Here is a 25,667-nt window from a genome sequence, read left to right on the forward strand (position 1 = left end):
TTTATTTATTTATAAATGTGAAGTATTTTACATGGAAGAATACGAAGAATCTGACGGAATTCAGAGCGTGAATGATACCATGAGTAAGTACACGTGTGGTCAAATCTTCTAGAGATAACTGTATTCAGTTTACGAAAGACCATTACACACTTCCAGAGGTCATCGAGGGGTTTCTGTCAAATCAAAAAAAATTGAAAACACTCGATATCAAATTTCTTTTAATTAATCATATCAAATGAATGAAACTTTTTATTTTTAATTGACAGACTGAATGTTAGTATCGAATTAGAAATAGAATAGTTCAAAGATGAATACAAATTTGATCCTCTGAGAAGCCTTAGAAGTATCCTGTATTGTTATGAAAACAGTCAAGGGTACATTTCTGTGACTGATGTTGAAATAGTTTACATAAAGTGAACTACTATAAATATATGAAAATCGCTAATGTCTTCACAAACCTTTTCGAACAAAACGAACGATTGTAGCAACAAATGATGATCGCCTTTGTAGCTTTGACCGTGTTTGTACAGAGCGTGTTTGCAGGTAACCTGGTGGATGTTTTACAGCACAATGGTGAGACGACGTTGATTTCACTTGTGAAACAAGCAGGTCTGGCTGATGCTCTGCTGTCAGGTAATTCTATTACAATGGCTTGGTGGTAAAAAAAAAATAATTCTCGTTGATCACCACAATTGTTCCGATTAAGCTTAGGATCTTTAAGCATCAGTAAATTCAATTGCCAGATCAATAGGAAATTCTTTGATCAAACTATTTGGATTCAAGTATTCATTTATGGTACACTTTAACATTTGTGAATACATTTGTGTGAATGAATTCGTATTACTATACATTTCAATTTCAACTTTATTTATTCGAAATATCACAATGTATTTTTAAATTTAGAAAATGAAAAAAATCATGATGAAATCAACGATCATAATTTCAATTTCGATTGAAAGTCCATACCAAATCGAGTTACGTTTACGTTATAGGAGAATACACCATATTTGCTCCAACAAATGCTGCTTTCTCCAAACTTCCCCAGTCCATCCTTGATGGTTTACAGAGGGATACCACCGCTTTGGCAAATATCCTAAAGTACCACGTGGTCAAAGGCTCCATTCACAAGGCCGATGCATCCAATGAGCTTCAGTTAGAGACTTTGGCAGGAACCAAAATCAGATTTAACATCTATAATCACAATCACGTATGTGTTCTTATACCATAACTCTTAGTCCGGTGAAAAAAGTATTTATGCAAATATTTAGTTGGAATTAAATCTATATAAAAGGAATGAGCTCAAAAGAAATCTTTTTGTAGGTGGTGACAGTAGAAGGATCCAAAATCACACACTTTGACCTGACCGCCTCAAATGGAATGGTGCACGTGATTGACACTGTGATGATGCCTCCTACAGGAAGCATTGTGGATTTGGTGGCCGGCAACAGCCACCTGAGTACTCTATTGTCTCTGGTGCAATCAGCAGGATTGGCAGGGGCATTACAAGGTTGGTTATCTACCTCGTGATTTCTTGTTAAGCTTTGAGATTTCTCTTTTATGTCTTTTCTTTAAAGCAAAAACACTTTTATCAGGAGATGGTCTAACAGTGTTCGCACCAACCGATGCTGCATTCAATAAACTCGACACTCATGTTTTGGACAATCTTAAAAGTCACCCACAGCTTCTTAAAGGTACATGTAAAGATATATTTAAAAGTTTTATTTTAAATATTTCCACTTCAAACTGCAAAACAAAATAACTCGCACTTTTTGTAGAAATTCTGGAGTACCACGTCGTTCCTCACACTGAATACTCAGCTGGATTGTACAACCGGGAACACCTCAGAACTCTTGATTCTCACCATGACATCATCAGACTAGGAGTCAGTAGTAAGTACTGAGAATAACATTAATCTTTTAACTTCGTTGGCTTCAATGTACCAAATTTATGAGTACTTTTCAATTCTTTTAATGTGAACGGCGTTTCTTCCACTTCAGGTACTAATGGTGTTGTTCTTAACCACAAATCTCATGTGACACAAGCCGACATCAGCGCCACCAATGGTGTCGTACACATCATAGATCACGTTCTTATTCCAGCTCGTCATCATTTTTCTTCGATATTAGGAAGAAAGTAATCTGAACAAACCAAATGAACATTTTGGAACTAATGTCTCTTTTAATTTATTACATGTTGTGAATGAATGTAAATGTGTTTGTCATCGAATAGCTTGTTGTTACGTATTGACTGAAAACGCTATAAATCTGCAATAAACATTAACAAAACAGAAAATATTGTTTTGGTTGTTGACTTCTGGTATTGAGATTTAAAAAGGCAGTGCACCTTTCCACGCTAGAAAAGTACTGATATTCCCATTTTGTACTAATAAACTTTGCCATTTACTGACAATGTACTTGAAGACTTAGACAAATACCTATGTTTTTACTGACGGTACTGATAAACTTAGAAAAGTACTGAGAAACTTAGAGAGTACTGGGAAACTCAGACATTTACTGACATAATTTACTGACGGTACTGAAAAGCTTTGAGAAGTACTGACAAGTACCGAAAAGTACTGACGCTATTGTTTTCACTGTAACTGATCCATTAAAAGGTGTACAGTCAATTTTATATTGACTATATTTCTATTTATTAATCATTGTTGCTATATTTTAAAGGGGCATGGTCACGATTTTGATCAAAAAATATTTTTCTGATTTTATTATTTACGATGCTTCAATAAGGCATTTTTGATAGGCAACCGAAATTTGAGTGTCATTTGTTGAGTTATAAGCGAGTTACGGAGCTTGAAGTTCTTTGCTATGTAAACAAAGCGTTTGTTTACATTTTGAACGATGAAGTAAAAATTCCAGGTTTAGACCTTAAATGAATCGGTTAAACAGTAGAAACTGTTTATCTGTGCTAAAAATGAATAAAAAGATAGACAAATATGCTGGAAAAAGATTTTTTACTGTATATTGAACCTAAGTAAACATAAACAGGGCACGAGCCTTTTTTCAATCGCCTACATTACAAAGAATTGTGAGCCCCGTATCTTGCTTTTAACTCCAAGGATGACTCTCAAATTTTATTTGACATTATAAATGCAATTTTAAACCATTGTAAATTCAAAAAAACAGAAAAATAGAATTTGACCAAAATCGTGACCATGCCCCTTAAGGGTCACAAAAATTATAATGATTTCTTATCCGAATATTATATTCTTAATATTCATTGTACATAAAGAAGCATTATCAATGTCAATCATATTAACTACTGATATGTTTTTCGCAGGAAAGGGATCCGGGAGATTGTTTGCCGAAAAGGGGAGAGGTCCCGTGACCAATTTATGTAACTTGAATACAGGTATGTGAATAAACAATTATAAACATTGCTTTTTATGCATTATACATTAAAACCTTGGTCAAATCTGACTGAAAATTTGTCATGTAAAGGAGGTAATTAAAATTGTTTGTATCTATTGGCATTACAAACATCATCACAGTAATGGCAAGAAAAATCAACAAATACAAATAAAAGCAAACAGAGGAAATGACATTGACACAAACCCCACATTGACTTTAAGTGTTTTTCATTTATCTTAGTGGACTAAAAGGGCTTGATTAGCACATCAACAAATTAATCCAAGACATGAACACTGCCTTTCCTTCCAAATGAATGCACTCATAACTAAACTATGTATCCATTTCTTCCTAACATACCGTGAAAGACTACATATATCAGGATTCTTAGTCAAATTGTATTGGGTCGTTTTTTCATATATTGTTTCAAACACTTTTTTTCACAATTTTAAACTAATCGTTTCTAAGAAGGCAAGAGTAGAGTTACAGTCAATCTACTTCAGCAAATCGGACCATAAGGCTATGAACAAAAGCTTAAGTCTGCAAATAGCTGTTTAATGAAACATATGCTTTTAAAGCTATTTAAATATTATCAATAGGTATCAAAATTGCTTCGAATATTGCCAAAGTGTAAGTTTTTTAAGAAACATTCAATAAATACATGTAAACACGTATATGTATTTAAGCCGACGAAAATTCGTTATTTTTTTTAAATATTTATAGTAATGCGTTTTAGGAATATCTTCATAGTAACAAAACATTTAAGCTCCACGTACCAAATATGAAAATGAAATTGCCATATTTTTGATGGAGCAAAGCTAGACTTATGTCTGCTAACGTGAAAATATTGTCGTACAATATCTGTTTGATTCATCAAAAACATTCATATGATCGAAATACTGACAGTTTTATGAATTATGTTTTTATTATATTACAATCTTTTATTCATATTATGATAGTATAAGGTATCATAGGGTCTTTGGGTGTTTTCATACTCCCACTCAAAGCATTTTTGGGTCATGGCAGGATCCTAAATATATCAAATTAGGCTCCAAATCGGTGTGCTTCGGAAGTTTTGCCCTTCACCTCTTCTTTCCTCTCTACTATAAGTTATTTGTTTATTTGAGTTGAATAGATAATTTCCTTTTGCAAAAGGTGTGGGGTATTTTTTGGACCCACCTTCTGCTGCATTGTTGATAAATTACTGAATGTATGCTGTCTCACATCTTTATGTTTATATTCAGTATAATTTCATCTGGCATTGTTAATAAATGATTTCACACAAGCCATTGGTTTCTTTTAAATCAAGGTAGCAGCAGAACTGAGCTGCTTCAGATTCTATTCAATAGCAATGTAGGGTTTAGTTTACCAGTATTTATGAGCACATAAGTTATATTACTTTTGAAAAAAGTTTTGTTTTACAATTTCCAACACACTCGTTTTGTGTTCATAATATATATCTAAAAAAAAAAAAAGGGAATGGAAATTCGATATTTGAACAAGATACTGTTAATATGAATCTTAATTTCAGAGTTTGAACTAAAGATAATAGTTTAAACAAGTGCACAGGTAATAATTAACACTGAATCTCAACCGAAATGTATATCTATCAATAAATGGTAAAATATCACTTTTATTAACCTCAGAATATGAAGTATTTAACATGGAAAAATGCAAGGATTTGACAAAATTCAGAGCGTGAATGTTATCATGAGTAAGTACACGTGTGGTCAAATCTTCCAAAGATAACTGTTTTCAGTTTACGAAAGACTCAAGAGGTCATCGAGGGGTTTCTGTCAATTTTTTAAATGTCTTTTTAAAGTCAATGTCTTTATTCATATAGATATATGTTGTGAATGAATGTACATGTGTTTGTTATCGAATAGCTTGTTGTCACCTATTGACTAAAATCTGCAATAAACATTGACAGAACAGAGAATAATTGTTCTAATTGTTGACTACTGCTATTGAGATTTAGAAAGGCACGGTAACGAATTTGATCAAATTTTATTTTGTTATTTTTTATTGTTTACAAAGTATATGCCGCTTAAACGACCAATTAAAAATTGAGTGCCAATCGTAAGAGTCATTAGCAAGATACAGAACTCAGAATTCTTTATTTTGTAGGCAAGGTCCATGTAATGTTCATGTTAAAATTAGCTTAATTTACCAGTTTAAGATAACCTTAATCGAGCAAATATTTCTACTTGCTAATTTGTTTAAATTATTTCTAATTAAAGTACATAATTTTTCTGAATCAAATCATAATCATTGCTTATCGTCCTGCACTCTAGTAAACTATGAAGTCCGATAGGGGTTATGTACATGTCTCCGACGGTGGAAATCGTTTAACAGACATTGGCCACGCGACGAGTCAATGTGGATGGTTACAAATAGGCGAATACACTTGCTTAAACTTAAAAGATGCAAGGAACAGTGGTCAGAATGGATAAATATAATTCCAATATTTAGAAATAACACTGAACTAAAAACACTTGATCACTTTTCATTTAACTCTTACAGAAGTTTTCATGGAAATTCCATCTCTAGAACAAACAAGTTGTATACAATCGATGGATAGCAATTTAATGTTTCAATAAAACGCCCTGATTATGCTCTATTTGGTAACGGGGTTTTTGTTTTAATAATAAGCAACGATTTGAAATAAGACGGTTTTAATATAAATTCTCGCACGCCAATAAAAATTGGTTTACAATTAATTTTACTTGTTGAATCTGTGCTCGGTCCAACGGTCACACCGTTTACATATCATATATACTTATATTAGAATGATATAAATATAAGAGCATATATCCCTTTTAAACAAGGTTATCATGTTTCAGAAATGGTCCTCTAACGATCCATAAAACACCACAGATACAAGTGAAAAGCTGGTAATGAGAAAGCAGACCAGGTCTTCCTTTTTATGAACTGTATCCATAATCCATGTCAACCCTGAATTGAAAATCACTACTTAACCATATCCAGAAAAATGGAGGATCCATATGAAATATATGGCCAAACACTGACGAAGTGTGCTGGTGGGTTTTTTTATTCATGATCAGAAATCAAAAGCGGAGCATTATGCATATCTCTACTATATGTACAATTGATGTGCAAAAACAGAACTTCCTATCTTGAAAACTTTATGTGGAGTTATCCTTAAAATAGAGGTATCAGTTTAACTTTATTATCACCACAAACATTTGTCATTAGAGAAGAGAATGATCGAGAAATCTTGAGATGACTCAGTCATGACGTCATAAACGAATGTACACAGAATGGCCACACGAGTGGTCTAAATTGCATTCAGAAATTGATGACAAAAACAACTCTGCAACCCATCTTCAATTTAACTTGAAGATTTAAGTATCAAGTCTGTGAACAAAGTTGACAATAATTCATTACGGATATCGACAAGTCGATCATTTTTTTTAAAGATAAAATATTTATAACCGTTTATGCTTTATACATTAAAATCTTGGTCAAATCTAACTAAGAATGTGTTTTTTAAGGTAACTATGGGCATTACAAATACACGTATCTTCAAATTAATGGTAAGTAAAATCAAAGAATAAAAATAAAAGCAAAAAGAGGAAATGGCATTGAACACAAACTCCACATTGACTTTATTAAGTGTTCATCATTTATCTTATCCAAATGGACAAAAAGGGCTTGATTAGCACATCAACAAATTACCCCAGACATGAACACCACCTTTCCTTCCAAATGAATGCTTTAATATTTACACCGTGTATATTTTTCTTCCTAACATACCTTGAAAGACTTCATAGATCAGGATTCTAAATTAAATTTGAAAATAATCGTTTCTAAGAAAGCAAGAGTAGTTTTACGCTTCAATCTACCTCAGCAAATCGGACCATATTGCTATAAAAACTAAAGCTTAAGTCTGAAAAAAGTTGGTTATCTAACTATGCTTTTAAAAATGTTTAAATATTAGAGGGAGGTATCAAAATTGCTTTGAATATTGCAAGTGTAAGTCTTTTAAGAAACATTTAATAAATAAGCACGAATATATACATGTATATATAAGCCAACGAAAATTTAGTATCCTTCATACATGCTGATTGTACTGCGTCTTAAGAATATTTTCAAAGTGACAAAATATTCAAACTCCACGTTACAATTATGTAAAATTGCCATTTTTTGATAAGGCAAAATTAGACTTATGTCTTCTATTGTTAAAATATTGTCGAACAATATATGTTTAATTTATCAAGAATAAGTTTTATTACGACTTTTGAAAAAATTTTGTTTTACAATTTCCAGAAAACTCGTTTTGCGTTCATAATATACATCTAAAAGTGGTTAGATATAATATCTCATCGCTTGTGCGGAAACTGACGAAATGAAAGTTCGATAATTAAACAAGATACTGTTAATGTGTATTTCAAATTAAGAGTTGTCACGAAAGATGAATAGTTTAAGTAAAAGGACATATAATAAATAAAACTGAATCTTAATCTAAATGATAAAAACAATCATTTTCATTACAATCATTTAGAATTACTGTGAAGTTTTTATGCAATACCATATACTTATTTCAATAAATGATAAAATAACACTTTTATTTACCTATAAATGTGAAGTATTTTACATGGAAGAATACGAAGAATCTGACGGAATTCAGAGCGTGAATGATACCATGAGTAAGTACACGTGTGGTCAAATCTTCTAGAGATAACTGTATTCAGTTTACGAAAGACCATTACACACTTCCAGAGGTCATCGAGGGGTTTCTGTCAATTCAAAAAAATTGAAAACACTCGATATCAAATTTCTTTTAATTAATCATATCAAATGAATGAAACTTTTTATTTTTAATTGACAGACTGAATGTTTGTATCGAATTAGAAATAGAATAGTTCAAAGATGAATACAAAGTTGATCCTCTGAGAAGCCTTAGAAGCATCCTGTATTGTTATGAAAACAGTCAAGGGCACATTTCTGTGACTGATGTTGAAATAGTTTACATAAAGTGAACTACTATAAATATATGGAAATCGCTAATGTCTTCACAAAACTTTTCGAACAAAACGAACGATTGTAGCAACAAATGATGATCGCCTTTGTAACTTTGACCGTGTTTGTACAGAGCGTGTTTGCAGGTAACCTGGTGGATGTTTTACAGCACAATGGTGAGACGACGTTGATTTCACTTGTGAAACAAGCAGGTCTGGCTGATGCTCTGCTGTCAGGTAATTCTATTACAATGGCTTGGTGGTAAAAAAAAATAATTCTCGTTGATCACCACAATTGTTCCGATTAAGCTTAGGATCTTTAAGCATCAGTAAATTCAATTGCCAGATCAATAGGAAATTCTTTGATCAAACTATTTGGATTCAAGTATTCATTTATGGTACACTTTAACATTTGTGAATACATTTGTGTGAATGAATTCGTATTACTATACATTTCAATTTCATCTTTATTTATTCGAAATATCATAATGTATTTTTAAATTTAGAAAATAAAAAAATCATGATGAAATCAACGATCATAATTTCAATTTCGATTGAAAGTCCATACCAAATCGAGTTACGTTTACGTTATAGGAGAATACACCATATTTGCTCCAACAAATGCTGCTTTCTCCAAACTTCCCCAGTCCGTCCTTGATGGTCTACAGAGAGATACCACCGCTTTGGCAAATATCCTAAAGTACCACGTGGTCAAAGGCTCCATTCACAAGGCCGATGCATCCAATGAGCTTCAGTTAGAGACTTTGGCAGGAACCAAAATCAGATTCAACATCTATAATCACAATCACGTATGTGTTCTTATACCATAACTCTTAGTCCGGTGAAAAAAATATTTATGCAAATATTTAGTTGGAATTAAATCTATATATAAGGAATGAGCTCAAAAGAAATCTTTTTGTAGGTGGTGACAGTAGAAGGATCCAAAATCACACACTTTGACCTGACCGCCTCAAATGGAATGGTGCACGTGATTGACACTGTGATGATGCCTCCTACAGGAAGCATTGTGGATTTGGTGGCCGGCAACAGCCACCTGAGTACTCTATTGTCTCTGGTGCAATCAGCAGGATTGGCAGGGGCATTACAAGGTTGGTTATCTACCTCGTGATTTCTTGCTAAGCTTTGAGATTTCTCTTTTATGTCTTTCCTTTAATGCAAAAACACTTTTATCAGGAGATAGTCTAACAGTGTTCGCACCAACCGATGCTGCATTCAATAAACTCGACACTCATGTTTTGGACAATCTTAAAAGTCACCCACAGCTTCTTAAAGGTAAACATATATTTAAAAATTTTATTTTAAATATTTCCACTTCAAACTGCAAAACAAAATAACTCGCACTTTTTGTAGAAATTCTGGAGTACCACGTCGTTCCTCACACTGAATACTCAGCTGGATTGTACAACCGGGAACACCTCAGAACTCTTGATTCTCACCATGACATCATCAGACTAGGAGTCAGTAGTAAGTACTGAGAATAACATCAATCTTTTAACTTCATTGGCTTCAATGTATCAAATTTATGAGTACTTTTCAATTCTTTTAATGTGATCGGTGTTTCTTCACCTTCAGGTACTAATGGTGTTGTTCTTAACCACAAATCTCATGTGACACAAGCCGACATCAGCGCCACCAATGGTGTCGTACACATCATAGATCACGTTCTTATTCCAGCTCGTCATCATTTTTCTTCGATATTAGGAAGAAAGTAATCTGAACAAACCAAATGAACATTTTGGAACTACTGTCTCTTTTAATTTATTACATGTTGTGAATGAATGTAAATGTGTTTGTCATCGAATAGCTTGTTGTTACGTATTGACTGAAAACGCTATAAATCTGCAATAAACATTAACAAAACAGAAAATATTGTTTTGGTTGTTGACTTCTGGTATTGAGATTTAAAAAGGCAGTGCACCTTTCCACGCTAGAAAAGTACTGATATTCCCATTTTGTACTAATAAAACTTTGCCATTTACTGACAATGTACTGCCATTACTTGAAGACTTAGACAAATACCTATGTTTTTACTGACGGTGCTGATAAACTTAGAAAAGTACTGAGAAACTTAGAGAGTACTGGGAAACTCAGACATTTACTGACATAATTTACTGACGGTACTGAAAAGCTTTGAGAAGTACTGACAAGTACTGAAAAGTACTGACGCTATTGTATTACTATACATTTCAATTTCATCTTTATTTATTCGAAATATCATAATGTATTTTTAAATTTAGAAAATAAAAAAATCATGATGAAATCAACGATCATAATTTCAATTTCGATTGAAAGTCCATACCAAATCGAGTTACGTTTACGTTATAGGAGAATACACCATATTTGCTCCAACAAATGCTGCTTTCTCCAAACTTCCCCAGTCCGTCCTTGATGGTCTACAGAGAGATACCACCGCTTTGGCAAATATCCTAAAGTACCACGTGGTCAAAGGCTCCATTCACAAGGCCGATGCATCCAATGAGCTTCAGTTAGAGACTTTGGCAGGAACCAAAATCAGATTTAACATCTATAATCACAATCACGTATGTGTTCTTATACCATAACTCTTAGTACGTATAAATGTACTGCCATTACTTGAAGACTTAGACAAATACCTATGTTTTTACTGACGGTGCTGATAAACTTAGAAAAGTACTGAGAAACTTAGAGAGTACTGGGAAACTCAGACATTTACTGACATAATTTACTGACGGTACTGAAAAGCTTTGAGAAGTACTGACAAGTACTGAAAAGTACTGACGCTATTGTTTTCACTATAACTGATCCATTAAAAGGTGTAGAGTCAATTTCATATTGACTATATTTCTATTTATTAATCATTGTTGCTATATTTTAAAGGGGCATGGTCAGGATTTTAATCAAAAAATATTTTTCTGATTTTATTATTTACGATGCTTCAATAAGGCATTTTTAATAGGCAACCGAAATTTGAGTGTCATTTGTTGAGTTAAAAGCGAGTTACGGAGCCTGAAGTTCTTTGTTATGTAAACAAAGCGTTTGTTTACATTTTGAACGATGAAGTAAAAATTCCAGGTTTAGACCTTAAATGAATCGGTTTAACAGTAGAAACTGTTTATCTGTGCTAAAAATGAATAAAAAGATAGACAAATATGCTGGAAAAAGATTTTTTACTGTATATTGAACCTAAGTAAACATAAACAGGGCACGAGCCTTTTTTCAATCGCCTACATTACAAAGAATTGTGAGCCCCGTATCTTGCTTATAACTCTTTGGATGACTCTCAAATTTTATTTGATCATTATAAATGCAATTTTAAACCATTGTAAATTAAAAAAAAAACAGAAAAATAGAATTTGACCAAAATCGTGACCATGCCCCTTTAGGGTCACAAAAATTATAATGATTTCTTATCCGAATATTATATTCTTAATATTCATTGTACATAAAGAAGCATTATCAATGTCAATCATATTACATGTTACTACTGATATATTTTTCGCAGGAAAGGGATCCGGGAGATTGTTTGCCGAAAAGGGGAGAGGTCCCGTGACCAATTTATGTTACTTGAATACAGGTATGTGAATAAACAATTATAAACATTGCTTTTTATGCATTATACATTAAACCTTGGTCAAATCTTACTGAAAATTTGTCATGTAAAGGAGGTAATTAAAATTGTTTGTATCTATTGGCATTACAAACATCATCACAGTAATGGCAAGTAAAATCAACAAATACAAATAAAAGCACACAGAGGAAATGACATTGACACAAACCCCACATTGACTTTATTAAGTGTTTTTCATTTATCTTGTCTTAGTGGAGTAAAAGGGCTTGATTAGCACATCAACAAATTAATCCAAGACATGAACACTGCCTTTCCTTCCAAATGAATGCACTCATAACTACACTGTGTATCCATTTCTTCCTAACATACCGTGAAAGACTACATATATCAGGATTCTTAGTCAAATTGTATTGGGTCGTTTTTTCATATATTGTTTCAAACACTTTTTTTCAAAATTTTAAAACAATCGTTTCTAAGAAAGCAAAAGTAGAGTTACACGTCAATCTACTTCAGCAAATCGGACCATAAGGCTATGAACAAAAGCTTAAGTCTGCAAATAGCTGTTTAATGAAACATATGCTTTTAAAGCTATTTAAATATTATCAATAGGTATCAAAATTGCTTCGAATATTGCCAAAGTGTAACTTTTTTAAGAAACATTCAATAAATAAGCACGTATATGTATTTAAGCCGACGAAAATTCGTTATTTTTTAAAATATTTATAGTAATGCGTTTTAGGAATATCTTCATAGTAACAAAACATTTAAGCTCCACGTACCAAATATGAAAATGAAATTGCCATATTTTTGATGGAGCAAAGCTAGACTTATGTCTGCTAACGTGAAAATATTGTCGTACAATATCTGTTTGATTCACCAAAAACAAGTGTATTCATGTACATGTATATAAAGGAATTCATATGATCGAAATACTGACAGTTTTATGAATTATGTTTTTATTATATTACAATCTTTTATTCATATTATGATAGTATAAGGTATCATAGGGTCTTTTGGTGTTTTCATACTCCCACTCAAAGCATTTTTGGGCTATTGGCAGGATCCTAAATATATCAAATTGGGCTCCAAATCGGTGTGCTTCGGAAGTTTTGCCCTTCACCTCTTCTATCCTCTCTACTATAAGTTATTTGTTTATTTGAGCTGAATGGATAATTTCCTTTTGTAAAAGTGTGGGGTATTTTTTGGACCCACCTTCTGCTGCATTGTTGATAAATTACTGAATGTATGCTGTCTCACATCTTTATGTTTATATTCAGTATAACTTCATCTGGCATTGTTAATAAATGATTTCACACAAGCCATTGTTTTTTTTTTAAATCAAGGTAGTAGCAGAACAGAACTGCTTCAGATTCTATTCAACAGCAATGTAGGGTTTAGCTTACCAGTATTCATGAGCACATAAGTTATATTACGACTTTTGAAAAAATTTGGTTTTACAATTTCCAAGACACTCGTTTTGTGCTCATAATATATATCTAGAAGTGGTTAGATATTATTTCTCAAAGCTTGTGCAGAAAAAAAAGGGAATGGAAATTCGGTATTTGAACAAGATACTGTTAATATGAATTTTAATTTCAGAGTTTGAACTAAAGATAATAGTTTAAACTAGTGCATAGGTAATAATTAACACTGAATCCTAACCGAAATGATTCGGGAAAAAAGTCTTTGTTACAATTATTTAGAATTATAATTACTCAGAAGTTGTTATGCAATTTCATGTATTTCTATCAATAAATGGTAAAATATCACTTATATATTTTTTCATATATATGTTGTGAATGAATGTACATGTGTTTGTTATCGAATAGTTTGTTGTCACCTATTGACTAAAATCTGCAATAAACATTGACAGAACAGAGAATATTGTTCTAATTGTTGACTACTGCTATTGAGATTTAGAAAGGCACGGTAACGAATTTGATCAAATTTTATTTTGTTATTTTTTATTGTTTACAAAGTATATGCTGTTTAAACGACCAATTAAAATTTGAGTGCCAATCGTAAGAGTCATTAGCAAGATACAGAACTCAGAATTCTTTATTTTGTAGGCAAGGTCCATGTAATGTTCATGTTAAAATTAGCATAATTTACCAGTTTAAGATAACCTTATTCGAGCAAATATTTCTATCTGCTAATTTGTTTAAATTATTTCTAATTAAAGTACATAATTTTTCTGAATCAAATCATAATCATTGCTTATTGTCCTGCACTCAAGTTATATATGAAGTCCGATAGGGGTTATGTATATGTCTCTGACGCCGAAAATCGTTTAACAGACATTGACCACGCAACTAGTCAAGGTGGATGGTTACAAATAGGCGAATACACTTGCTAAAACTTAAAAGATGCAAGAAACAGTGGTCAGAGTGGATAAATATTTTAATATTTAGAAATAACACTGAACTAAAGACACTTGATCACTTTTCATTTAACTCTTACAGATGTTTTCATGGAAATTCCATTTCTAGAACAAACAAGTGGTATATAATTGATGGATAGCAGTTTTAATGTTTCAATAAGAATCCCTGATTGTGCTCTTTTTGATAACGGGGTTTTTGTTTTAATAATAAGCAACATTTTGAAATAAGACGGTTTTAAAATAAATAAGTCTCATCTTCTCACTTTCTTACCAAATCTTAAAATAACCAGCGGCGTATTTTCAAGGTTTTTGGGTATTTACCCGTTGCATAAAAACAAATGGCAGATTTATGTTTACTTGAGTAACACAGGATATTGTTATTAACATGTCTAGATGTCAGAAGTACATATTATAGTATAGGAAACTTGAGTTGAGCCCGTACAAATAAGAAAGGTCAAATAAAATTAATTGATATATCTTTGATATGAGAAAATATAGTAATCATGATAAAGTTATTTATCCAGTGAATGGTAATATCATATATATATATATATATATATATATATATATATATATATATATATATATATATATATATATATATATATATATAATCTCTCATGATTTGCGATGGTATTTGATTTTTATCTAACGAGTTGTGTGTTTTCTATCCCCAAGCCTTTGGTAACAAAGCTCAAAGCCACCAATGATGATCGCTTTTATAGCTTTAACCGCATTTGTGGAGATTGTTTTGGGGGAAAGCTTGGTACAGGTTCTACAAAATGACGGAGAAACAACTTTATTAGCTCTTGTTAAATAAGCAGGTCTGGCCGACGTTCTACTTTCAGGTATTTAACTTTTATATTGCTAATTTACTGTAAACCTACTTTTATTTGTTAGTCCTTAATTGAAGATTATCTAGACATTGATGTACCATCGACGGTTGGTGACCGCTTTGTTGCGAGAAATAGGCACAAAGATGAGATACCCGTGAACCACGCGAATTCTCGCACGCCAATAAAAATTGGTTTACAATTTATTTTAATGAGTATTTATTTTTAACTTTATTTTGTCTAAGCGCTGATTACTTAAAAACAATCAGTTTTGATCAGTGATTAAATGACTAGAAGTTCTTTTGATTAACATATAAATATTTCTCGACGCGAACCAGCTATACATCTTATAATTGTTTATCTTCTTAGTAGTGAATGAAAGTGTACATTCTCTATTCTTATTTTACGATTGCTAATTTATTGCTTATGATGATTATGGTTCCTGTAAAAACTCCATGTTCAATTTCTCATGGAAACGAATTGAAACTGGATGTGATTATTAATATAAAAAAATAATCATTGATATATTCAATGAATTTAATAAATCATTAGATTCAATTTAAAGATGGAAACTTTATAAAGTAAAAATCTATAAGACTTATCTTTAAATTTTGCAAAACAATAATAAATAATATAAAACAAAGGATTTTACTATATTTCTATTACCCTCTCATTCAAGAAAGGAGATAATCACGATTTTAAAAAGCTATAAACCGTTAAATTTAACATGCACATAAGTAAAGTATGCATAAATAATATGCAAATTATAGCCTTCATATTTACAAGACAATAACAATAATTTACTGATAAATTATAAAGCAAAGAGAACTCTGCATACGCCAAAGAGTGATTTATTGGAATAATTCTAGATTTGTTTTACATATCTATGTATATTGCATTGAACATGCAAATGATGGTATTCTTTTATTGACAGATTTTGAAAAAGCGCTTGATTCGTTGGGATGGAGTATTTTTTCACGTTCTTAAAAAATGATTTTAGGGATAGCTTTATTACATGGGTATAAGTTTTTTACACAAATCCAATCTTAAGAATTAAAAAAGGTGGTGGGGGTGATCGCAATAAGTTATTACATACTGTCTATTACGGTACAATGTAAGTAATAATTGGTGTTGGATTATCATTATTACCAACGAATCATCACTTTGGATTAAAACAAATATATATTCATATAGCTGGAAAAATCTACTTTATCTACTTGAGGGACTTATTATAAATCGCCAAAGCGGGATGTTACCCGAATTTTTATCGACTGGGCGATTTTGTTCAACTTGTGTCTTACTAAATGTACATTAAACAATTGCTAGTCAAGTATGTGTGCTTATTTGATACATTTCTTCCAAAACCTTCGAACCAAAGTATAATATATGTATTTGCTACAAAACAATTGTCAAAACATGCATTTAACCCCCTCTCCATGGATCTAATGCCAAAGGATGAGGTCTTCAAACCTTTGGATTGATACTTCAGTCGATGCGTGTATGGGAAAGCAGGACTACGCGCCATAAAAGGTCTCATTCATAGTTTTTGCGAGTCGATTAGTTGACGAGTCCAATTGGGATCAAGAGAATACTCCGGAGCATACCATGTAAATATTATAGGCACGTAGCATTGGAGGGAGGCGTTGTCTCCCACCACTTTTTTGCTGCAAAATTTACATATAAAAAATGAAAACATCATGGATCCCCCCCCCTTGATTTTAATTAGAGCATGTAATAAAAGAAACTGAAAATAAGAAATTTTAATTGAATTGTATTGGGTTTAGAATTAGGAATTTCTTTCGTGATTTTAATCGTTCACCCTTTTTATTTCACCGAGACAAAGTCGGGGGGGGGGGGGCTTACACTATACCACCGGCATCGGCGTCGACGTCTGGACCTGGTTAAAGTTTTTGTTGCATGTCCTGTATCTAAGTTATTACTTGTCCTAACTTCACCAAACTTGCATGGATGATGCATCTGGATATACTTACGGACTTTAAAGACTTGAATGCCTAATCAGGGCCATGAATTTCAGATGCTGGAGTTAGTTTAGGGTTTATAAAACAGTTTGAAGTTTTGAGAGCAGATGCCCTTTGATAGCCATTTCTAAGTTACTAGTGTTCTAACTTTACCAAAGTTGAGTAGATGGTGTGGCGTACAATCGCAATATGCACACGAAAGGCATTAATGCTGAATCTAGGCCATAGGTATCGGAATTGTATTATAAGATATAATATTATGCTTTTCAGTTGATTTTGCATCTTGATATGATAAATACAATTTAACAATTTGCCTCTTTTATCTACCGCTTTCAGGCTTAATACATGTCATTATCTGATATTTGTACATTCTAAAAATAATTTGAATGAAATAATTTAACTTCTAGTAATACACATGTTCATGAATTAGATCGAAGAAAAGACTAAAATATCTGCTGAAATCTGCACGTTCCGGTTTTGAATTCATGATCAGAGGAGAAAATAAAATTTCATTTCTTATGAAATAGCCTAATTGATACATGCAAGCTTCCATTGTATAATTTTGTTTAGCCAGGCAAGCTTTTTAGAAAGCTGTTACTTGTTAACTACTTTTGTCCTCATAATTTCATAATAATTGATGCCGGCTTTCCTAGTACCCAGGATATCTGGCATTTGTAAATGGGTATTATTGTTGAAGTGAAATAAAATATAATTTAAAAATAGACAGGATGTGGTTTTTAATTCGAGTTTTCTTAAATAAACAGGCGACTACACAATATTTACTCCAACCAACGCTGCCTTCTCCGAACTTCCTGAGTCCGTTCTTGATCGTCTAGCAGGGACATTACAGGGTACCTTGTCCCTCTCAATTTTTTTAACTTTGACATTTCAATTTTTACACTTGTTCATATGAGAAAACACTTTTTTTTTTATCAGAAGATCGTCTAACATTGTTCGAACCAACCAATGCTGCGTTTGATAATCTAAGCACTCATGTTTAAGACGATCTTACCGGAAACCTTCATCTTCTTAAGGGTACACATTTTTAAGAACGATCTCTCGGACGTTTCCATTTTTGAGTTTTAGCTAGTTATGTAGGTGATGTCCTGAGGTGTTTTGGTAGAACCTCTGAAGTACCACGTAGTTCCTTTCACTGAATTATCAGCTGGATTGTACAGCCAGGAATACCTGAGAACTCTTCATCCTCTAAATTTGGCTATCAAATTTGGAGTTAGCAGTAAGAAGTGAATAAAATATAACTGTCTGTACTTCGTTGGTTTGCATGTATAAAAAATAAGGAATTTTTTAAATTCTCTAAATTTGATTTATGGTGTTATACATATAATTGATGAAGTACTTATTCCACCCATAGACTATTTTATCGATATTTGGAAAAAAGTAATCATTTGAACAAACCATTTTGACATGTTCAACTTATGCCATATGTTCATGTTATCACACCTTACAGATGCAAATAAATGTATGGAATTTGTAAACTCTTACCTATTGACTTTTAAAAGACCTTTGACATTAGATCGCACCGACATGTAGAAAAAAGTCAAATACTTGACATTGTTATTAGTCGGTTATACTTGACAAAAAAATTTGAAATGAATTAACCTCTAGGGACATAAAGGAATCTTTGACTTAATTTTATTCCAGAGCACTAAAATCCTACTTATAAAACAAAACATTCTTGTTTATTGTAGGCCCTTCTATTGTAGTGCCATATTTCACTTTCAAATGACTAGGTCAATGACCTACCCTATTTTTCATGCTAATATAATATTGTGTACCGTTATCGAAGTCTTCTTTGTTTTGAGTTACAACCCATAGAAATTTTTAAAATACTTATGTCTATATTATGTTAGTATTGAAATAATGCAATCTCATGCATGAGAGATGCGTCGTGGAATTGATTTTGAGTATTTATTTTTATTCTTTAATTTTTAAGTTTTAATTTGAGTATTTTTTTTTATTCTTTAATTGTTAAATTTTAATTTTAATTTAAGTCTTTAATTTAAAAAAAAATATGATAATAACTTCAAAATGCAAATAAAAAATTACACTAATGGTTTTTTTGTTGATTGTCTATTATTTCTTTAAATGTATGAATTTTGCGAAGCAAGATGGTTTTTATGGACATTAAAACTTATTTCTGATTTCCAGTCATATTGTGACAGAATGGAGGTACCAATTACGGAATTTATTTTTATACACTACATATTCTCGATAATCTCTCAGAAATCGATCTGGGATTATATGTGATTGTCAATGAACATAATAATAATGATAAAATTGTTCACTGTCTAAATTTTAAACTTAAATTAAAACTTGGAACAAATAGAAGCAAGGAAAAGTTTGTTCCCGCAAAATATGCTGTTTGAAAAAAAGACCCATCGGGTTTTTAAACAAACGGTTGATATAGAATTCACTTTCTCCATTAAAAAAGCCCACTGAAAAAGCGAAGAATATTGTACATGAGTCTATTTCTGAAGACATTGACATAATGGTAATCACTGGACTCAACTATGGACATTCTTGCTTTTATCCCGCATAAATGTAACAGTTGAATTCTATATCACCTGTTACATTTATGTTGTCTTCAGTTGAAATAATATTGAGACAATCAAAAACCATGCATAATACCCACCCTATAACCATATCTCTCTCTAAAGTATCCCCACCACAAGTTTGCCCAGTCACAACCCTCCAACTATATTTGTCAGCTCACAAACACAGAAATGGACCCTTATTTCAATTTCATTTAGGTTCCCCGGTATCTTATCAATTTCTGTCAACTAACCTTCAAAACACTGTGAAGTTTATAGGCCTTAATTCACAATGGTACAAAGGCCACGGTTTTCGAATAGGGGCAGCCACTGAGGCAGCTAAGCGAGGACTTTCACAAATTAAAATTCAAAAACTTGGTAGGTGGAAATCAGATGCTGTACAAAAATATATTCGCATTAATTCCCTACTTTGTTAGTTTCTTTGTCCTATTCCAGTGTTCATTTAGGTTGCTGACTTGCCGTCCAATCCAATTGTGATTTGTGTTTTTGATGTTCAGCAATTGTCTGCATCAAAGTATTTGACTTGTTTATACCTTAATTGTGTATCTTTCAATCCATTGTAGTTCCTGTATATCATGTTCAGCAATTGTCTGCATCAAACTATTGACTTGTTTTTTACCTTAATTGTGTGTCTGTCAGTTCAATGCAGCTGCTTTTTTTTTTAATTATCTATGTTTATATATCATGTTCAGCAATTGCCTGCATCAGATTTCAGGTTATAATATCTGTGGTTAGTTGTAAAAGCCTAGTCTACAATTTTAAGAAAAATAATCTGCTTACAATTTGATGTTTTAATCAGTTTTCAAGATGGCTAGGAAACTATTTATTTTATATTCCTTACATTTCTGATGTATGCCATTGTTGTAATTTGCTTTCCATCGGTCATTGTTTTCCATAGGTGTCAGATTCAGCAATTGTCTGTCTGGCTTTGCTACTCGTATATATTTTTGGTGCTGTATGTATTAACTTTTTACAATGGTACTCAATATTTTACCAAGGCAACATTTTGAGTGGTGCTTCAACCTTTCAGGTTGTCTGGTTGTATGGTTGGCCTTTTTTATGCACCACTTTTGTTTCCATTGTATTTCACTAATGGTAGTTTTTTAGCATGTGAACTAGTTTTAGCAATTTTGCGGCTGGGAGACCCCTTTTGTTCTATACTCTCCAATTTGTTTTCTATTCAAATGTTTGTGGATCTTCTAGCCACTTTTGTTTATGTTTATATGTTCTATAATTTTTGCGTCATTTTTAAATAAATGACAATATTTTAACAATCAAGAGGTGTTACTGTCTTTATTCAAATGGACACAAACAAGCGTCAATGTTGCCTTGAAAAATAAAGAAGGGGTTTTAACATAAATGTAACAGTTGATATAGAATTCACTTTCTCCATAAACGAAGCCTTCTGATAAAGCGAGGAACATACTACATGAGTCTGTTTCTGACAACATTGACGTAATGGTGCTCACAGGACTTAATTATGAACATTCTTAGGGTTTTTTTTTCACATTAATGTATTGCCAGGAAATCTTTCATATCAACGTATGATTATTGCCTAATTCTGTTCATTCAAGTCTTATTAAATTTTGATTTGCAAAGACATTTTGATCGCCATCATGAAAAACAACCACTGATCTCTTTACTCAATCACTGACAATAAATAACACAAAATTTCGCTGAAATGATACTGATGTTCTTCATGCAAGGGTTTCTAACTTCGTTTTTACGACGATAAGCTATAAAAATATTGTTAAAAACATAGTGAGAAATGTTCATTTTTGCTATGTAGTAACTATGGCTGATGATACGATAAGTTTAAGCCAACATATATCTAAATAAAGATATTTTTTTTTGTTAGCTTTAAATCTAGAAAGTTGAAGCGTGTATTTTTCCATACTTTTTGAATGGGAAAATGGGATAAACGTATAGCATGATTAGAATAGATAGCGTTTCATATTTCAATTTGATATTTTCAACAAAAGAGAGACGTTGGAAGAAATTTAATATTCGTGCAGAGAAAATGAATAACATAAACTCATGTCCCTCCATCATAAAATGATATAAATGGATGTTCGGAAATAATTGAGCCCTTAATCCTTTTTCCTTGGAAAAAAAAGATAATCCTTTGAAAATTAAACATAAAGTAAGCAAGGATGAATTGTATCAATTCTTTCTTGTCCATGACATCATTAGATCATCTATGAAAAACTGATAAACTTGCCTACGTTCAATGATCCGGAGCAATCTCAAACTTATCGCAACCTTATTTTGACGCGTCTCGTTGATTCTATATTTAAACACCTAAAATGAACGAAACACGTAAAGTTTTCTTTGTTTCTTATAGTCTATTTTCAATTTAGGAAGTCGGCGTTCACATAATCTGTCCATTCTTGATTTTTGTGAACAAAATTTGAGATTTAGCTACCCAAAAGTCAAACTTTAATGGATGTCTCTTACAGCCATTCTGTGAATGTTTTCAAACCAATGTTATTAGTTGGTGCGAAATAAGTTTAGTCCCTTTGTTTTCGTTCTAGTTAAAGAATTAGGGGTAGAAACGATAAACTGAAGGTAGAAATAAACTCCTTTCTATCGTACAGTTTTTGTTTAAACATTTGCTTGGTCTGAAAATGTTTTTTCTTTTTGATTCTCGCCAATTTGATATATATATGGATATATATCTTTATTTACTTAGAGTAATAAAGAGTTGAAATCTAGTGTGTGTTGTAAACAATTATCCAATGAATACACAGCAAGACTGATATCATGAATGTCATGTAAATGCACGTGTGGTCATTTTCTCTAGAGATAACTGTCTTCACCTTACGAAACACCATTCCACTTCAAGAGGTGCACGGAAGGTCTTGGTCAGCGTTGAAATTTCAAAACAAACCATTTCAAATAAATTAATCATCTACATCATTTAATGAATGACCATTTCTTTGAACATTATTTTTCCTAGTTTAACTGCTGAATTTGGGAATTGGATAAAATCTTAAGCTATTCAAAGATTATATTCTATATGATGCCCTGTCGGGAACCCAATGATATTATGTATTCTTAAAAGAATGAGAATGAGCATGGACACATTTTCATGACGGATGTTAAAAACGATTACATAAATTGAAATGCTATATATATGTATCGGAATTGCTTTTGTCTTCACATTTTTCTTTTTTACACACCACAACTTTAAGCCACCCATGATGATCGCTTTTGTAGCTTTGACCGTGTTTGTACAGAGTGTGTTTGGAGGAAACCTGGTAGAGGTTTTACAAAACGACGGGGAGACGACTTTAATATCTCTTGTCAAGCAAGCCGGTCTGGCTGACGCTCTCTTATCAGGTATTTTGCATGATATGGTTTATTTGTGTTTCAAACAATTGTTGTTTAAATTATTTTGTCAACGAGCAGGACAACTGAGCTGGTGATTAATTTTCTAATTATTGTCAAATACAAAACAATATAAATGATGCTATTCCATTTTTAACAAAGAGATGAACCAAGTGAATACTAATATGAGTTGTTTTACTATTACAGGAGAGTACACCATATTTGCTCCAACAAATGCTGCATTCTCCAAACTTCCCCAGTCTGTCCTTGACGGTCTACAGAGAGATACCACTGCTTTGGCAAATATACTGAAATACCACGTGGTCAAAGGTTCCATTCACAAGGCCGATGCATCCAATGAGCTTCAGTTGGAGACTTTGGCTGGAACCAAAATCAGATTTAACATCTATAATCACAATCACGTAAGTGTTCCTATTTGGAGTCTCCTACATTTGTAGAGATAATTTGTCTCAAAAAGTGAATGAAAATAGAAGTTCCATAAAAAAGAACTCTTTGTTGGTAGGTGGTGACTGTGGAAGGATCCAAAATCACACACTTTGACCTGACCGCCTCAAATGGTATGGTGCACGTGATTGACACTGTGATGATGCCTCCTTCAGGAAGCATTGTGGATTTGGTGGCCGGCAACAGCGACCTGAGCACTCTTCTGTCTCAGGTCCAATCAGCAGGATTGGCCGGGGCACTACAGGGTACTCTATTCACCTGTGTTCTTCTTGTACATTTCGAACCTCCTTTTGCATCTGTATCCTTATGGAGAAACCCCTTTTTTGTTTAGGAGATGCTCTAACGGTATTTGCACCAACCAACGCTGCATTTAATAGACTTGGCAGTCATGTATTAAACAATCTGAAAAGCAACCCACAGCTTCTGAAAGGTACTAGTATACCATTTTCAGAACAAAAAACTTTAAAAAGTTTTGATTTTTGATTTCAAATAAAGTATGAATGCCAATTTTGTAGAAATTCTGGAGTACCACGTCGTTCCTCACACTGAATACTCAGCTGGATTGTACAACCGAGAACACCTCGCAACTCTAGATTCTCACCATGACGTCATCAGACTTGGAGTCAGTAAGTATTAAGACCATTTCATTGTCGGAACCTAAATCAGTTGATTAATCGATTCTCGTCATTTAAACTTTTTCTTCTTTCATTACAGGTACTAATGGTGTTGTTATTAATCACCGTGCTCACGTGACAAAAGCCGACATTAGCGCCACCAACGGTGTTGTACACATCATTGATCACGTTCTTATTCCAGCCCGCCATATCTTTTCTTCGATATTGGGAAGAAAGTAATTATTTGAACAAACCATTACGACATTTTCACATTTTTCACCTCATGCCTTTGTTCATAGCATCACACTTTGCAAATGCTATCGTACATTTTGTTATTTAATATGCTTATTGTTACCCACTGAGTGAAAACACAAATGTTTTGCAATAAATAATGTCAAAACGGAAAACTTGGAGCCTTTATTCTTAATTACGTATCGTTGTTTAAAAGTATGTTTAACGCTGAGCAAACTTTTTCATTGGACAATAAAATCAACCCCAAACTTCTATTATGTTGTTAAAGAATGGAGATGCTGAATTTCGTTCATTGAAAAACGTTTATGTTTGCCAATTTTTATTTTTTAAAAATATCTTGGTTTATAAGTTTTCGAACAAGGAAGATTCATTTAAATCGATAAATAGGTATTATTTATTTTGTTGAGAGTATTTATAATTATCACTTTGTGGTAGCAGAATGGAGGTACCAATTACGGAATTTATTTTTATACCTAATGTTATACTTCGTTTTATACGTAAAAATGCTTAAGTTGTCATTGGAAATCTAAACATTTTTTGTTAAAAACCGTTCTGATTGCACACACAAGTACTCTGAAGTTGACATTAAGAAGATGCTTGAGTTTTGTGATAGACAACATCTATGTAGTTTTTGGAAATCAAGTCTTTCGAAAATCTGTTGGAATTCCCACGGGTACCAATTGTGCCCCACTGTTAGCAAATCTGTTTATGAATTCTTATTGTCTTACGGATCTTTCCGGGCTTTCCTCCCAATTACGACAAAGAGCACACGGCGGGTGTGACCGGTCAGCAGAGGATAACCACTCCTCCTAGGCACCTGATCCTACCTCTATCTATATGGAGGTCCGTGTTGCTCTGCTTTGAATTTGTAGGTCGTTTTATGAATATTTGAGATGGTTCACGGTTTGTTATTGTCAATTTTTCATACACTATGTATGCTCGATCATCTCTCAGAAAACGATCTGGAATTATATGTGATTGTCAATGAACACGACAATAATGATAAAATTGTTCACTGTTTAAATTTTGAACTGAAATTGAAAGTTTGAACAAACAGAAGCAAAGACATGTTTGTCCCCGCAAAATATGCTATTTGAAAATCAGAGCCATCCGAGTTTTTAAACAACACGACAAACGGTTGATTATAAAATTCTCCATAAAAATGCCCTCTGTTAAGGCAAAGGATATAGTACCTGAGTTTGTTTCTGACGACGTTGACGTAATGGTGCTCAGTGGACTCAATTATGGACATTCTTGTTTTTATCCTACATTAAAGTATTGCCAGGAAATCTTACATATCAACGTATGATTAATATTATTGCCTAATTC

The 25,667-nt window shown here is 32.6% G+C and overlaps 1 protein-coding gene and 1 pseudogene across 1 annotated transcript; both read left to right on the forward strand.

The window, feature by feature from the left end:
• The first annotated feature begins 471 nt into the window (after positions 1–471).
• On the forward strand, positions 472–10,232 carry LOC128193172 (transforming growth factor-beta-induced protein ig-h3-like). The gene is made up of 12 exons (XM_052866481.1): positions 472–633; positions 993–1,207; positions 1,321–1,507; positions 1,593–1,691; positions 1,776–1,889; positions 1,998–2,086; positions 8,434–8,581; positions 8,939–9,153; positions 9,267–9,453; positions 9,539–9,637; positions 9,716–9,829; positions 9,938–10,232. The coding sequence occupies exons 1-12, from the start codon at positions 492–494 to the stop codon at positions 10,075–10,077; spliced, it is 1,749 nt and encodes a 582-aa protein (XP_052722441.1). The 5' UTR covers positions 472–491; the 3' UTR covers positions 10,078–10,232.
• Positions 10,233–22,877: 12,645 nt separating this feature from the next.
• LOC128193170 (transforming growth factor-beta-induced protein ig-h3-like) lies at positions 22,878–24,493 on the forward strand (annotated as a pseudogene).
• The last annotated feature ends 1,174 nt before the right edge of the window (positions 24,494–25,667 follow it).

Source organism: Crassostrea angulata, chromosome 7 (genome assembly GCF_025612915.1).
Source record: "Crassostrea angulata isolate pt1a10 chromosome 7, ASM2561291v2, whole genome shotgun sequence".
NCBI lineage: Eukaryota > Metazoa > Mollusca > Bivalvia > Ostreida > Ostreidae > Magallana > Magallana angulata.

Excerpts from the sequence above, each read along its gene's own strand:
- LOC128193172 (XM_052866481.1), top strand. The coding sequence starts at position 492 with ATGATGATCGCCTTTGTAGCTTTGACCGTGTTTGTACAGAGCGTGTTT. Across the intron at positions 9,154-9,266 it reads ACATCTATAATCACAATCAC|GTGGTGACAGTAGAAGGATC; the intron begins GTATGTGTTCTT and ends ATCTTTTTGTAG. Across the intron at positions 9,638-9,715 it reads TCACCCACAGCTTCTTAAAG|AAATTCTGGAGTACCACGTC; the intron begins GTAAACATATAT and ends CACTTTTTGTAG.